The sequence below is a fragment of the Pyrus communis genome, chromosome 16, assembly GCF_963583255.1.
Source record: "Pyrus communis chromosome 16, drPyrComm1.1, whole genome shotgun sequence".
Classification (NCBI taxonomy): domain Eukaryota; kingdom Viridiplantae; phylum Streptophyta; class Magnoliopsida; order Rosales; family Rosaceae; genus Pyrus; species Pyrus communis.
Window position 1 is genome coordinate 12616542 of NC_084818.1, and position 14265 is coordinate 12630806.

Genomic DNA, 14265 nt, shown 5'->3' on the forward strand with positions numbered 1-14265 from the left:
CTTCCAACCAAGGAAGCATAAGGTTTGGACTGCATCTTGGTTATTTCCAAATAAGGCTTTGGGCACTGACTTTTGGAAAACTTGTCTCCCTTGTTTACTGGAACCTGACCATTGCTCTAGCTTTTCATATTCTGATATAATGTGGTTCAAATTCGCATTTGGCGTGAATGGAACATAAAACCTCTCACTTATAAGTGAGGAGAAATACTATTAGACCGTAGTACTAAGTGACAATAATGTTTTTTAGTAGCACTTCACAAATATCAAATTTGATGAGACAGAAGAATGACAAATTGACATGGACATTGAGTCTTCAATATTGAAACATATTGGGCCCTCTCAGCCCAGTTGAAAATATAAGCGAAAACATGATAATAAGAGCGTTTTTCTATATTCCCTCAATTCTTAATACGACAACTTTTTTAGAAGTGTTTTTAAAATGACTAAAAATATTTTTGGTGAAAATGTTTTTAGGTTCCAAAAACACTTTTATCAAAAGCACTTTTAATTATTTTGAAAGCACTTCCAAACACATTTTTAGGGAGAACTAATGCTTGTTGGGTATTTTGTTTTGACATAATTCACACCCAAAAAAGAAGTAAGCTACGTCTGAGTTAAACTTGGAGATAGAAGTCTTCTTTAGTTTTTCAACAATGAAGTAAGACTAAGCTCATGAGGTTATTATCCTAAGTCGGTACAAGTTGATAGGATCTCTTTTTTTACGTCCCCATGTCTCTCCCATATGGTGACATTGGGGGGGGGGGGGGCGTAAAAAAAAAGGAAAGAGAGGGAATGGGTATACATGTAACTTTTCTCATATTAATTCAAGAAAATTGCAAAACGTGGACACATTTAACATCCATGGTTTTGTTTAAACCAACTAACCAAAAATCAGCTTACATTGGTCTCAAAGTAACATGCGAACAAGTAATACATATATTTAAGCAAGATGGTTACTACTCAGTTCTCGACTTCTATCAAGGTAGATGTATTTTAATGAGCCAGTATCCAACTCTCCTCTTCACGGGGATGAGAATTTGACACTTCAATTTCGATTAGGCTTCAGCCAAGAAAAAGAACATTGTAGGCATCATGTAAAAAAATTTAGCTTAAAGGAGACAACTCAAATTTTCTATTCAAAAGGGTTTGCAACTAGCATTATTGTCTGTGATATTTTTCTTGAATGGAAGGTCTTGCATTTTAATCCTCTTAAATAACGAGTTTGATACCAAATTTATTATAGTTAACCTATTGTGTGCTTAGCCCAAACTTCTAGTGTAAAATATCATTGCATTGAGAAAAACAAAAAGGAATTTGCAAACAAAGTACAATAGTTCATTTTATAAACATAAAAAATTAAAACTGAATTAGAAATTGTAATGAAAAGGACTTTATTGCTTGTCACACACTTCTTCAACTTTGCCAATTTTGTTGCACAATGGGAAGAGGCCAATGCTCCTATATATCTACACCAGCACTAGAGTAGTGGTCTTACTAGGGCTCCAGAAATCTCCACATTTGGAAACTACAGCTGTCAAGTACATAGCACTGAGAGCAAAGCCTTGTACCTTTGTGTGACATTTCACATTTTCCTTCGAGAACGGAAGATTTGTAAAGGAGGGGCTGCCACTGTGGGATGTTGTCCAACTCAGAAGTTCTTCGTCTCCATAAACATCACTTTTCTGAAAGAATTGGTTCATCATTCCAGTCTGCTGACTTCCATCAGTGGTCGAGTAAACCCACACAATGCCTTCTGTAACGAAGAGAATGCTATCAAATGGTTCTCCCGTTCGACGAACGATGGTGTTCTGAGGGTACACCACTGGCTTGAGATAGTCCCATATCATTTCCCGCACTTTCTCATCCATATTTCGTAGCCTTGGTAACTACACATGCAGTAACGCTTACAATATTAATTAATTGATCAAGATATAAATATATTTTAGCAAAAAAAAAGAAGTTATATTTATAGGAAGTGCTTTAAGGGAAGCTATTCCCATTTTTTTTAAAATGGGAATTATTTGTGGGATCCACACTAAATCGACAATCGCTTCAATCATAGGCGGTCCAGAAGCAAGGCTAAAAAGGTTTGCGTCTTGGGCCTCACTCTATATTAGGCCTCATATTTTCTTCATACTCTTATTATTTATCTTAAAATTTATTTGTTTATCTTATTCTAGATTAGAAAGAAGAAGAAAAAAAAATCTTTTATTCTCATAAATTTAATCTGATGTGTTAGTATATAAGTTGTTGAGCTGATTAGAAAATGTTACAAGTTATGTTATGTGTGTTGTCTCAGCTCATAGGCTGAGCTATTGTGTAAATCTGTGTTGTGTTGATTAAGTCTCATAGGGCTTATCATTTGACAAGTGTCTTGATCTTAAGATAGGTTGTAATGGTTGGTTGAGATTGAATTGAGGATATGTCTCTCTCTCTCTCTCTCTCTTATCAGTTAAGTGACTCTTCGAGCTTCACTGCTAAATTAGAAATACAAAGATAGTTGTTTTAGACAGAGCTCCGAGTGTTTTTTTTCTTCTCTCTGATTTCATCTTCTCAACTATTACAAAATATTGTTCTGGAACTTTGTTAGATTGTTTTGTGTAGTTGCGTTTCTGATTTCTAACATGGCCTCAGAGCCGAGTTCGATCTAAACTTCTGGGCGTTGTTTCTACGAGTGGGTGAGCTCGGAATCACAGCAAAAGCTTATTGCAGTGATTTGAGTGTCTAGTATGGCTGGATCTGGAGGAGGAGAGCTTCGGGCTCCAATTTTTAATGGCGAGAATTTTGATTTCTGGCAAATCAAAATGAAGACCATTTTTCGATCGTATGAGCTGTGGAATATGGTCGAGAGTGGGTACAGAGCTCCGGCGAAGGACGAGGAACTCACAGAGGCAGAGAGGAAGCTGCTGCGTGAGAATGTCGTTAAGGATGCTCGAGCACTCGGTATTATTCAAGGTGCGGTTTCAGATCAAATTTTCCCGAGGATTGCAACTCAGGAAAGTGCGAAGGCTGCGTAGGACATTCTGAAACAAGAGTTTGTTGGTGATAAACAAGTAAGATCTGTGAAACTTCAAGGTCTTAGGCGAGATTTTGAATACACTCGCATGAATGATAGTGAATCTCTTTCTGTGTATATTGCTAAATTGTTTGATCTGATTAATCAAATGAAGAGCTATGGTGAGGATCTGAGTAATCAAAGAGTTGTTCAGAAATTATTAATCAGTTTACCTAAGTCCTATGATAGTATAGCAGCTGTGATAGAGAATACTAAGGATTTAGACACCATAGATGCACAGGATTTTGTAGCTATCTTGAAGGGGTATGAACAAAGGTTGGATAGACATGGAGAGAGTAGTATGGAGAAAGCATTCACTAGTTTGAAACTTGTCCCGAAGTCTAATAGATTCAGTGGTCAGCCAAACAGTAACAAATATCAAAAGAATTTTAAGCCAAAAGAGAAACAATGGAGTAACAAGGGTGATTGGAGTAATAAGGGTGGATTCACTGTGAAGAATGAGGCAAACAACACTGGGGATAAGTGTAAATTTTGTGATAAACTTCACTATGGAGAGTGTTGGCTTAAAAACAAAGTTAAGTGTCACAAGTGCAACAAAATTGGGCATATTGCAAGGTATTGTAATATGAACAAGGCTGTGCAGCATGTGAACTTTGCTAATCAGGTTGAAGAAACTGGAAATTTGTTTTATGCAAATCATTCTGGAGAAATGAGGAAGATAAATGATGAATGGTATATAGATAGTGGATGTAGTAATCATATGACATCCAGAGAAGACTTACTTGTTGATATTGATAGGAAAGTGAAAGCCAAAGTCCAAGTTGGCACTGGAGTTTTGGTTGAAGTTGAAGGGAAGGGTACACTGATCATTGAAACTGTAAAGGGTCGAAGATATATAAAAGAAGTTATGTTAGTACCTGGTCTTACAGAAAATCTGTTAAGTGTGGGACAAATGACTGAGCACGGTTACTTTCTTTTATTTGGAGATTACAAAGTGGATGTGTTTGATGATAGATTCTTACAAAATCTGGTGGTCAGTGTGAAGCAGAAAGGAAACAGATGTTTTCCTTTATTTCTCAACACAAACACGGAGCTTGCATTGAGGACAAATGTGCAGGAGTGTGTTAGAATTTGGCACAAGAGGTTTGGTCACTTAAATTTCAGAAGTCTCAAACTGTTACAGAGTCAAGAGATGGTTTTGGGGCTGCCTGAAATCCAAGACAGTGAAATTGTGTGTCAAAGTTGTGCACTGGGGAAAAATCACAGGGAACCATTTCCCAAAGAATCAATGTGGAGAGCAAAGGAACCACTTGAGCTAATACACTCAGATGTGTGTGGTCCCATGCAAACATCAAGTTTGAGTGGCAATCGATACTTCATTACATTTATAGATGACTATTCAAGAATGTGCTGGGTATACTTCTTGAGAAACAAATCTGAGGTTTTCTATGTGTTTAAGAAATTTAAAGCCATGGTTGAGCTTCAAAGTGGATATCATGTTAAGAAGCTAAGAACAGATAGAGGGGGAGAGTTCAACTCAAACGAGTTTGGAAAATTCTGTGAAGACTTGGGGATAGAAAGACAGCTCACAAATGCATACTCTCCACAGCAAAATGGAGTAGCAGAAAGGAAAAACAGGACAATTGTGGAGATGGCAAAATGCATGATCTTTGAGAAAGAACTTCCATACAGTCTCTGGTGTGAAGCAGTAAACACATCTGTTTATCTGCTAAACAGGAGTCCTACAAAAGCAGTGAAGAACACTACACCTTTTGAGAAGTTTAGTGGAAGAAAACCTGGGGTTAAACACTTGAAAGTGTTTGGTTCAGTTTGTTATTCACTTATTCCAGGGAATCTAAGACACAAATTAGAAGAAACAAGTGTTATGGGTGTTTTTATTGGATATGGCACTTGTGAAAAGGGGTATAGGATACTGAATCCTTTAACTCAAAAGGTTCTGTTATCTCGAGATGTAATTTTTGATGAGAATGGTAGATGGGACTGGGAGAAAAACAAAGTCAAGGAAGTTTGTATTCCTTTATCTGCAGCTGAATCTTCAGAGTTTGATAGAATTGATGAGTTGACTGATGTTCATGCACAAGAAGAATTTGATGGGTCTCAAATTCAAGCTGGAAGTCCTTCAGTTACTGCTATTTGTAAGTCAAGTAGTTCACTAGTCTCACCTCAGTATGATAATACTCCACTGAGGTATAGGAACTTGAGTGAGATCTATGAGAGGTGTCACTTATGTATTATTGAACCTGAATCATTTGATGAAGCTGCACAGGATGCAGCTTGGAAAAAGGCAATGCAGGATGAAATGAATATGATTGAGAAAAATTAGACATGGGAGTTGGTGAGAAGACCTTCAAATAAGCCTGTGATTGGGGTAAAATGGGTGTATAAAACAAAGCTGAATTTGGATGGAACAGTACAGAAGAACAAGGCTAGACTTGTTGCAAAAGGCTATGCACAAAAGCCTGGGATTGATTTTAATGAGACTTTTGCACCTGTTGCAAGGTTAGACACTGTTAGAACTCTGATTGCACTGGCAGCAAAGAATAAATGGAAGTTATTTCAACTAGATGTGAAGTCAGCTTTTCTGAATGGAGTATTAGAAGAGGAAGTATATGTTGAACAGCCAGATGGGTTTGTGGTGCAAGGAGAGGAAGAAAAGGTTTACAGATTACATAAAGCCTTGTATGGTCTAAAACAGGCACCTAGGGCCTGGTATGGTGAAATAGATTCATACCTAATGCTCTGTGGATTTAAGAAAAGCATCAATGAGGCAACTCTGTACACCAAGTACAAGGGAGACACAGATTTGATCATAGTATCCATCTATGTCGATGACATTATATACACTGGAAATTGTCAAGAGTTAATGGATGGTTTTAAAGCTGAGATGATGCATAAGTATGAGATGACAGATCTTGGTCTGTTACATCACTTTCTTGGAATGGGAGTGATCCAAACTGAGGAGTGTATCTTCATTCATCAGAGAAATTATGCCTTATCTCTTCTGAAGAAATTCGGATTACAGAATTGCAAATCAGTACATACTCCTTTGGTTCCAAGTGATAAACTGAGAAAAGAAGATGGAAGTGGAAATGCAGATGAAGCTCAGTATAGACAGATTGTAGGTAGTCTGCTGTATCTCACAGTAACTAGACCTGATATAATGTATGCTGCCTGTCTCTTAGCTCGGTTTATGCATTGTCCCACTAACAAGCATTATGGAACAGCAAAGAGAGTATTGAGATATGTTCAAGGAACTCTCGATTTCGGGTTGGAATACAAGAAAGGTGAAGGAACACTCTTAATGGGATACTGTGACAGTGACTGGAGTGGCTCAGAGGATGATATGAAAAGCACGTCTGGGTATGCCTTTACATTTGGAAATGGGATTTTCTCTTGGTCTTCAGTCAAGCAACAATGTGTTGCATTATCAACAGCTGAAGCAGAGTATATCAGTGCTTCTGAAGCAACAGCACATGCTACTTGGTTGAGATTTGTTCTAGAGGATTTTGGTGAGATGCAAACAGTTGCAACACCAATGAATTGTGACAATACATCAGCCATTGCCATCACCAAGAATCCCATCTTTCATCAGAAAATCAAACATATAAACAGAAGATATCACTTCATAAAGGAAGCACTGCAGCAAGGAGTAATTGATTTGATTCACTGTCCTACTAAGGAGCAAATAGCAGATATCTTTACAAAAGCATTGGCAAGGGAGCAGTTCACTTATTTGAGAAATCTTCTTGGGGTGAAATCAGTTCACAACTTAAAGGGGAGTGTTAGTATATAAGTTGTTGAGCTGATTAGAAAATGTTACAAGTTATGTTATGTGTGTTGTCTCAGCTCATAGGCTGAGCTATTGTGTAAATCTGTGTTGTGTTGATTAAGTCTCATAGGGCTTATCATTTGACAAGTGTCTTGATCTTAAGATAGGTTGTAATGGTTGGTTGAGATTGAATTGAGGATATGTCTCTCTCCCTCTCTCTCTCTTATCAGTTAAGTGACTCTTCGAGCTTCACTGCTAAATTAGAAATACAAAGATAGTTGTTTTAGACAGAGCTCCGAGTGTTTTTTTTCTTCTCTCTGATTTCATCTTCTCAACTATTACAAAATATTGTTCTGGAACTTTGTTAGATTGTTTTGTGTAGTTGCGTTTCTAATTTCTAACATGATGTACCTTAAATTCTTATATTGTTGTGAAAAAAAATCATATTAAGGTGCTAAATTAAGGCGGCCTCGTGTCATTTTCGTCTTAGGCCTCGTTTGCATTGGAACGGTTTTTGCTCGAATAATCATTGATACGAAAATTCATTTTTCTTGATTAGACGCTGCCTTCTTCTTTTAATTTTATTTGGTTTGATGTCCCTCTTAAGAAAGACTCCCAGCGTATATGTGTGTGTGTGTGTGTGAAGAGAGAAGGAGGGGAGACGAGTTTGAGTTTTGTCGAGGAACATACTTTAATCATTGGCTTGAAAAGAGAACGCTTTAGCTCTCGTCTGGTACTCCATGGAAGAAGAGAGAATAGATTATCGACACCTGCATCCTTGTCTAGTTCAATTGCTTGTTTTATGTTTTTTACGACTTCTTTCTCCAAATCTGGACGGAGATTGTTTTCGGAGAGCCACGCTCTTAGACCTTCCACTATGATCTTCCGCTTCGGTTCTTGCACTTTCTTTTCCTCCTCCCACAGCAGACAATTCTGTTTCACAAAAAAAGAAAAAAAAAGCTTCAGTTACATCCAACCCTATTACATAACCCTAACCCTAACTAGGCATCCTTCAGTGGGGAAAATAATGAACATAGGGATATAGATAACCAAACTGCACGTTTCCAATAAGATAAGAAAATAATAGCAACCCAATAGCGGGAATAAGAATTGAAAAGAGGTTCTCCCACACCAAAATTACTGCAAAAGAAAAATAGAATATTAGGGTAACTCAAGATGTGGTACTATATTGAATACTTCAAAACACCATAGAATTCACAAATAAATTATAATCCAAACCTTAGATTTAGGATACCCCAGGACCATGAGTAAAAGAGCTTTGTCAAAAAATTTATTCGTCCGGTGTTTCCAGACTCAATTCCTTTAGAAAAATATTCCAAAGTCAAATACCGTAGAATTTAGTGGACTTGTGGGACAGAATTCAGTAAGCAATGTTGTGACATTCGTTGAAATATTGTCATCGCAATAGAAACTGGCTTTACATCCTGCAGTGTTTCTGTATGCCTGGTGCCAACACGCTGTTTTCCGTTCAATAGAGAAAAAGTACCAAAAAGCTCCAAATACCTAAAAAAATTACCAACAGACTATACGGTTAATCAATAAAAAGTGTAGCTACACTGAAAAGTATCAAAAACAGATCACCAAAAGAAAGAAAAGTATTTATAGAGCTCTGAAAAACAATAATCAATTAGCTAAATTAATGTTGAACTCGCCAATTATAAAAAAAGGAAGGAGTAATTATATAATATTGGGGTGATAAAAAAAAAGTATTTTTATCCTATTTTATACAAAAAGTTAAAACTTCTCAATTATAAGTAGAGAAAAACACCACGTACCTAGTGTTAGACAAATATTTGAACTCTAGACCGAGCCAACCCATTCGTAAAACTCATGCGACATCGAGATTGTTTGGCTATTTGGTTGGAAATGCTCTTATCGAGCAAATGCCGGGAATTATGGGGGTTCTGCTAATTTGATAGTAAATAAAGACCCCAAATTCCTAGGTCAACACTTTTCGATCAAAAATTATTAAAGCATTGATTAGTAACTATAGATAAAAAACAATCAAAATGAAGAAATGAGGAGAAATCGATGAAACTTACATGACTAGCAATGACGTATAGAAAAAAGTTGAAAGCACCTTTAATCCACACCGGAGTGTTTTTCCTAAATTCCGTAGCAGCTAGGTAAATTTCATAGAACCTTGGCAGATATTGGACGAGAAGAAAGAAATTCACAATCTTTATGTTATCCAAATATCTAGACCCTCCCATTTTGAAACAAACAGCTCCTAGTAACACCTGCACAAGACAAATAATGAGTCAGATTTAATAACTTACCAAACTGACCACTTACTGATATAATCTTACTTTTGGGGTTGGACCAACAGCTAGAATGTCAATTATGATGGAGGTCCATGAGAACTCAAATGTTTTATCACGACGTTCAAACAAATCGAAAAACTTCGACTTCCAAGTACTTGAAGTAACTGTTTGTTCGTTGGGATGAGACTGGTCTTCTGGTAACGCGGACTTAATAGCTTGACGAATTTGATATGTAATATGCACTATGTAAGTGATATCTATGAGTGATCGGAAAAGAAGAGTTACGATCCTCAACTTTTTGTCCACTCCAAGGCACTTACTTTCGCCATCGATGATAGGAATGTACAAAAACAAGGGATCTATAGAGATTGCAACCATGCATGCAATTACAAATATCAAATTCGTCCGTGGAATATTTTCTTCATGTTTTTTCTCCTCCGTCTGATCTGAATCTTCTGCATCTGTCGACGTGGTAGCAGAATTTATGGTTGTCAGAAGATCTCCCGAGTAATAGCCTCGTCTCTTATATACAAAAAGGAAAAATCAAAGTCACTGGAGTTAGCCTAATAGTGAAGATGAGTAAGTAATAAGTAAGAGTATACTAGATTAAGAGTTCGAAACCCTTCAATGTAACAAAGAAAAAAAAAAATTAATAATGCGTGCTGTAAGGCTTGAAATCCAATAATAAGAACCATTAATAGTAATACTAATTCTCAAATCAACATCATTTTAACATAAGTCCATGACAAACCAGAAAGAATAAAAACATTCATAGATGACCAAGCTTCACGAAGAGACACCGAAAAAAAAAAAAAAATTAAAAAAAAAAATATTCAGAGAAACTAACCTCAGTTTAATGTTGCCATCTGCCGGATCCTCATTACTAATTTTCATCATTTCTGTTACCCATAATCAACAACCAGTAATGAAACCCAAAAAGGAAAAAAAAAAAAAAATCAACAAACTAGAACTCTTAAGGCAGAATTAATTGGAGAATTTAGGAACACCAATTTTTTAAATAGATTTGGGATTCATAGCCAGTTGCTAGAAACCAATGTGGTGTTGAATTATAAGCAATGAGCTGATTAGTATTAGTGAATAACCTTGTGTTTAATTGTGTATCCACTTGTGTTTAGAATTACCAAGTGTAGGTCTAAATATGTAAGGCCTTGAGTGTCATGTGTAATGATTCTAGCTACTTGCTAGATGAGTGGTTGTGATCAATTTCTAGATGTATTGGTATAGCTCAGCTTTGTGAACTATATTATTCTCCTTGCACGTTTTGTGCAAGGTATGAGAATCATTAAATGAAAAGAATTATTGCTTTGTGATTTCTGCAGAAAGAGTGTGCAACCAATTTTCATCCTCCTCATCTTTCAGTACATTCATCCCTTTCTTTTCTTTCGAATTATCAAAATCAAACACTAACATGGCCTCAAAGCCAGGTTGGATTCCTTGATATCTGGGCGTGACTGTGAAGCTAAAACGTCATTGACGTTGAAGCATTCAAGTTACATTCTAGCTCGCTTTGGTTCTGGTGAAGTCGCCGGAGCTTTATAGAAATCAAAAATTAGATTTGATCTCTTCCAAAGCATCGGAGCCCACGATGGCCGGATCTGGAAGTTCAGAAGTTAGAACTCCGATCTTCTCCGGTGAGAACTACGAGTTCTGGAAAATCAAAATGACGACGGTTTTCAAGTCTCAAGGACTCTGGAAACTGGTAGAGAAAGGGATTACACTTCCCGATGATTCGAATAAGAAGAAGAAGGAAGTTGATGAAGCTGAAGCGATGGATGAAGATGATGAACTGACTGCTACGATGTTTATGAAGGATGCCAAAGCTCTCATAATTATTCAAAATGCAGTTTTCGATCAAATTTTCCTTGGATTGCCAACGCAAACTCATCTAAAATGGCTTGGGATGTGTATATGGTGAATATCATGGTGGTGATCAGGTATGGTCAATTAAACTTCAAAATCTCAGGCGTGAATTTGAATATGCTAAGATGAGAGATGGTGAATCTTTATCTGGTTATCTTACTCGCTTAAATGAGATGATTAATCAAATGAAAACATTTGGAGAAACACTTTCGAATGAGAGATTAGTGCAAAAAGTGTTGATTAGTCTGAGTTATGATTCTATATGCTTGGTGATTGAAAATACTAAATGCCTTGAAACTGTTGAGTTACAAGAAGTACTTGCTATTTTGAAAAGTCAAGAGCAGCATTTTGATTTACATTCCTTTGATGTAACTGAGAAGGTCTTTGCCTCCTTATCTGTGGGTAGTAATGGACAGAATAAGAACAATTCACAGTCTAGTGGTTATCAGGCTCAGAAAAGCTGGAATTCAAGGGGTAAGAAATGAGATTCAAAGCTAAAGTTTCAACAGAAACCATTTGGCATAACTGCACAGAATCTGACCTCATCACAATCTATGGGTCAAGTAGGTGGAAAACCCTAGTGCAAAGTATGTTCTAAGTTTCATTTTGGAGAGTGCAAGCATAAGGGGAAACAAAAATGTTATAACTGTGATAGATTTGGTCATTAGGCCAGAGAATGCATTGTAGGAAAGACTGTACAAAAGGCAAATTTTGCAGATCAGGTGTAAGTGACAGGGAATTTGTTCTATGCTAATAGTGCAATCTCAGAGACAAATGTCAATGGCAATTGGTACATTGACAGCGGTTGTAGTAACCACATGACAGGGAATGTTGATCTCCTTGTTGATATAAGAACAAATGTTGCTGGAAAAGTGCAAATGCCTACTGGTGTGTTGGTAAATGTTGCTGGAATGAGATCATTGACAATAGACACCAATAAAGGCAAGAAGTACATTAGAGAAGTCATGCATTTGCCAGGGTTGAAAGAAAACTTACTGAGTGTTGGACAAATGGATGAGCATGAATACTATCTATTATTTGGAAGGGGCATGTGTAGTGTGTTTGATGGACCTTCATTGGACAATCTATTCATCAAAGTTAAGATGAAAGAAAATAGATGTTATCCTCTTTCTTTGTTGAAAAACAATCAGTTGGTTCTGAAAGCTAGCATAGATCACTCTACTCGAACTTGGCACAGAAGACTAGGTCACTTGAATTTCAAGGGACTACAACAACTTAGAGAGAAAGATATGGTGCATGGTCTTCCATATTTAGAAGAAATCAAAGAAGTATGTGAAATGTGTCAATTTGGAAAACAACACAAAGATTGGTTCCCAAAAGAACAAGCTTGGAGAGCAAATTGTCCCCTGGAACTTATTCATGTAGATTTGTGTGGTCCTATGCAGAATGCATTCTTGGCTGGAAACAAATACTTTATGTTGCTTATTGATGATTGTACAAGGATGATTTGGGTGTATTTTCTCATATACAAATCTGATGCATTCAATTGTTTTGGAAAGTTCAAGTCAATGGTGGAGTTGTGGAGTGGTTTCAAAGTTAAATGTCTAAGGCATGACAGAGGTGGAGAATTCTTATTATCTGAGTTCTCTAAGTTCTTTGAAAGTGAAGGAATTCAAAGGCAACTTACCATGGCTTATACTCCTCAACAGAATGGAGTAGTGGAAAGGAAAAACTGAACTGTGGTTGAAATGGCAAAAGTTATGCTTCATGACAGAGGTATGCCATACTTTCTTTGGGCTGAAGTTGTGCACACTGCGGTGTATATTCTAAATAGGTGTCCTACAAAGGCACTTGGAAATATAACCCCATTTGAGGCTTATAGTGGTAGAAAACAAGGTATAGCACATCTCAAGATTTTTGGTTCTTTATGCTATGTAAATGTGCCTACTAAGCTGAGATAAAAAAACTAGATGCAAAAAGCACCAAGGGTGTGTTTGTTGGTTATGCAACCTGTGAAAAAGGGATATAGAGTTCTTGATCCAATCTCCAAGAAACTTGTTCTATTAAGAGATGTTGTCTTCGATGAAGAAGCTTCATGGAATTGGAAAGGAGATCCTCAACAATCTGTGCAAATGGTTGAAGCTAATGGAAGTGAAACTCCTTCATCCTCACATGTGTCTCTATCTTCACACGAGGAAAGTATCCATTCAACTGATTCTAGCTACATCAGTACTCAATCACTTTCAGGTGAATCTTCAAAGAGTATAAGCAAAGTTGAAAGGAGTACTCAAGCTTATGATCATACACCACTGAAATGGAGGAATCTTGATGATATTCTTGCTCAATGCAATATGTGTGGTATGGAATCAGAAAGTTATGCAGATGCAGCTCAAGATGAATCATGGTTAAAAGCAATGCAGGATGAGTTGACCATGATTGAAAAAAATGACACATGAAAATTAGTGGATAGACCAACAATGCAGCCTGTTATTGGAGTTAAGTGGGTTTATAAAACCAAATTGAATCTGGATGGCACAGTCTTAAAGAATAAGAAAAGGTTGGTTGTTAAAGGTTATGCTCAGAAACCTGGTTTGGACTATAATGAAACTTATGCTCCAGTGGCTAGACTGGACACTATTAGAACTCTCATTGCATTAGCTGCCCAAAAGAGTTGGAAGTTGTATCAGCTTGATGTTAAATCTGCCTTTTTAAATGAAGTACTACAGGAAGAGGTATATGTAGATCAACCAGAAGGGTTTATAGTGCAAGGCAAGGAAGACAAAGTGTATAGGCTCTATAAAGCTCTCTATGGACTGAAACAGGCACCTAGAGCTTGGTATGGGCAAATTGATATATATTTCTCACAGTGTGGTTTCCAAAAGAGTCTTAGTGAACCAACAATGTATATCAAGTCAGGGGGAGAAAAAGATATCATAATTGTTTCTATCTATGTAGATGATATTGTCTATACAGGTAGTAGCATCGAAATGTTGAGAGAATTCAAGAAGGACATGATGTTGAAATATGAGATGACTGATTTGGGTCTATTTCACCATTTTCTCGGAATGGAAGTCATTCAAACTAACTCCAACAGTTTTATTCATCAACAGAAGTATGCCTCTTCTTTGTTGAATAAATTTGGTTTGAATGAATGCAAATCTGCGACAACACCACTGGTAGCAACTGAAAAATTGAGCAGAGATGATGGAAGTGGTCCAGCAAATGAAGAATAATATAGAAAGATTGTGGGGAGTTTGCTGTATCTTACTGCTACAAGACCTGATGTGATGTATGTAGCAAGCTTGCTTGCAAGGTTTATGCATTGTCCTACA

General features: G+C 36.9%; 1 protein-coding gene across 1 annotated transcript; it reads right to left on the bottom strand.

The window, feature by feature from the left end:
• Positions 1 to 1466: 1466 nt before the first annotated feature.
• On the bottom strand, positions 1467 to 1868 carry LOC137719824 (putative cyclic nucleotide-gated ion channel 13). The gene has a single exon (XM_068458834.1). The coding sequence runs from the start codon at positions 1866 to 1868 to the stop codon at positions 1467 to 1469; it is 402 nt and encodes a 133-aa protein (XP_068314935.1).
• Positions 1869 to 14265: the final 12397 nt, after the last annotated feature.

Excerpts from the sequence above, each read along its gene's own strand:
- LOC137719824 (XM_068458834.1), bottom strand. The coding sequence starts at position 1,868 with ATGGATGAGAAAGTGCGGGAAATGATATGGGACTATCTCAAGCCAGTG.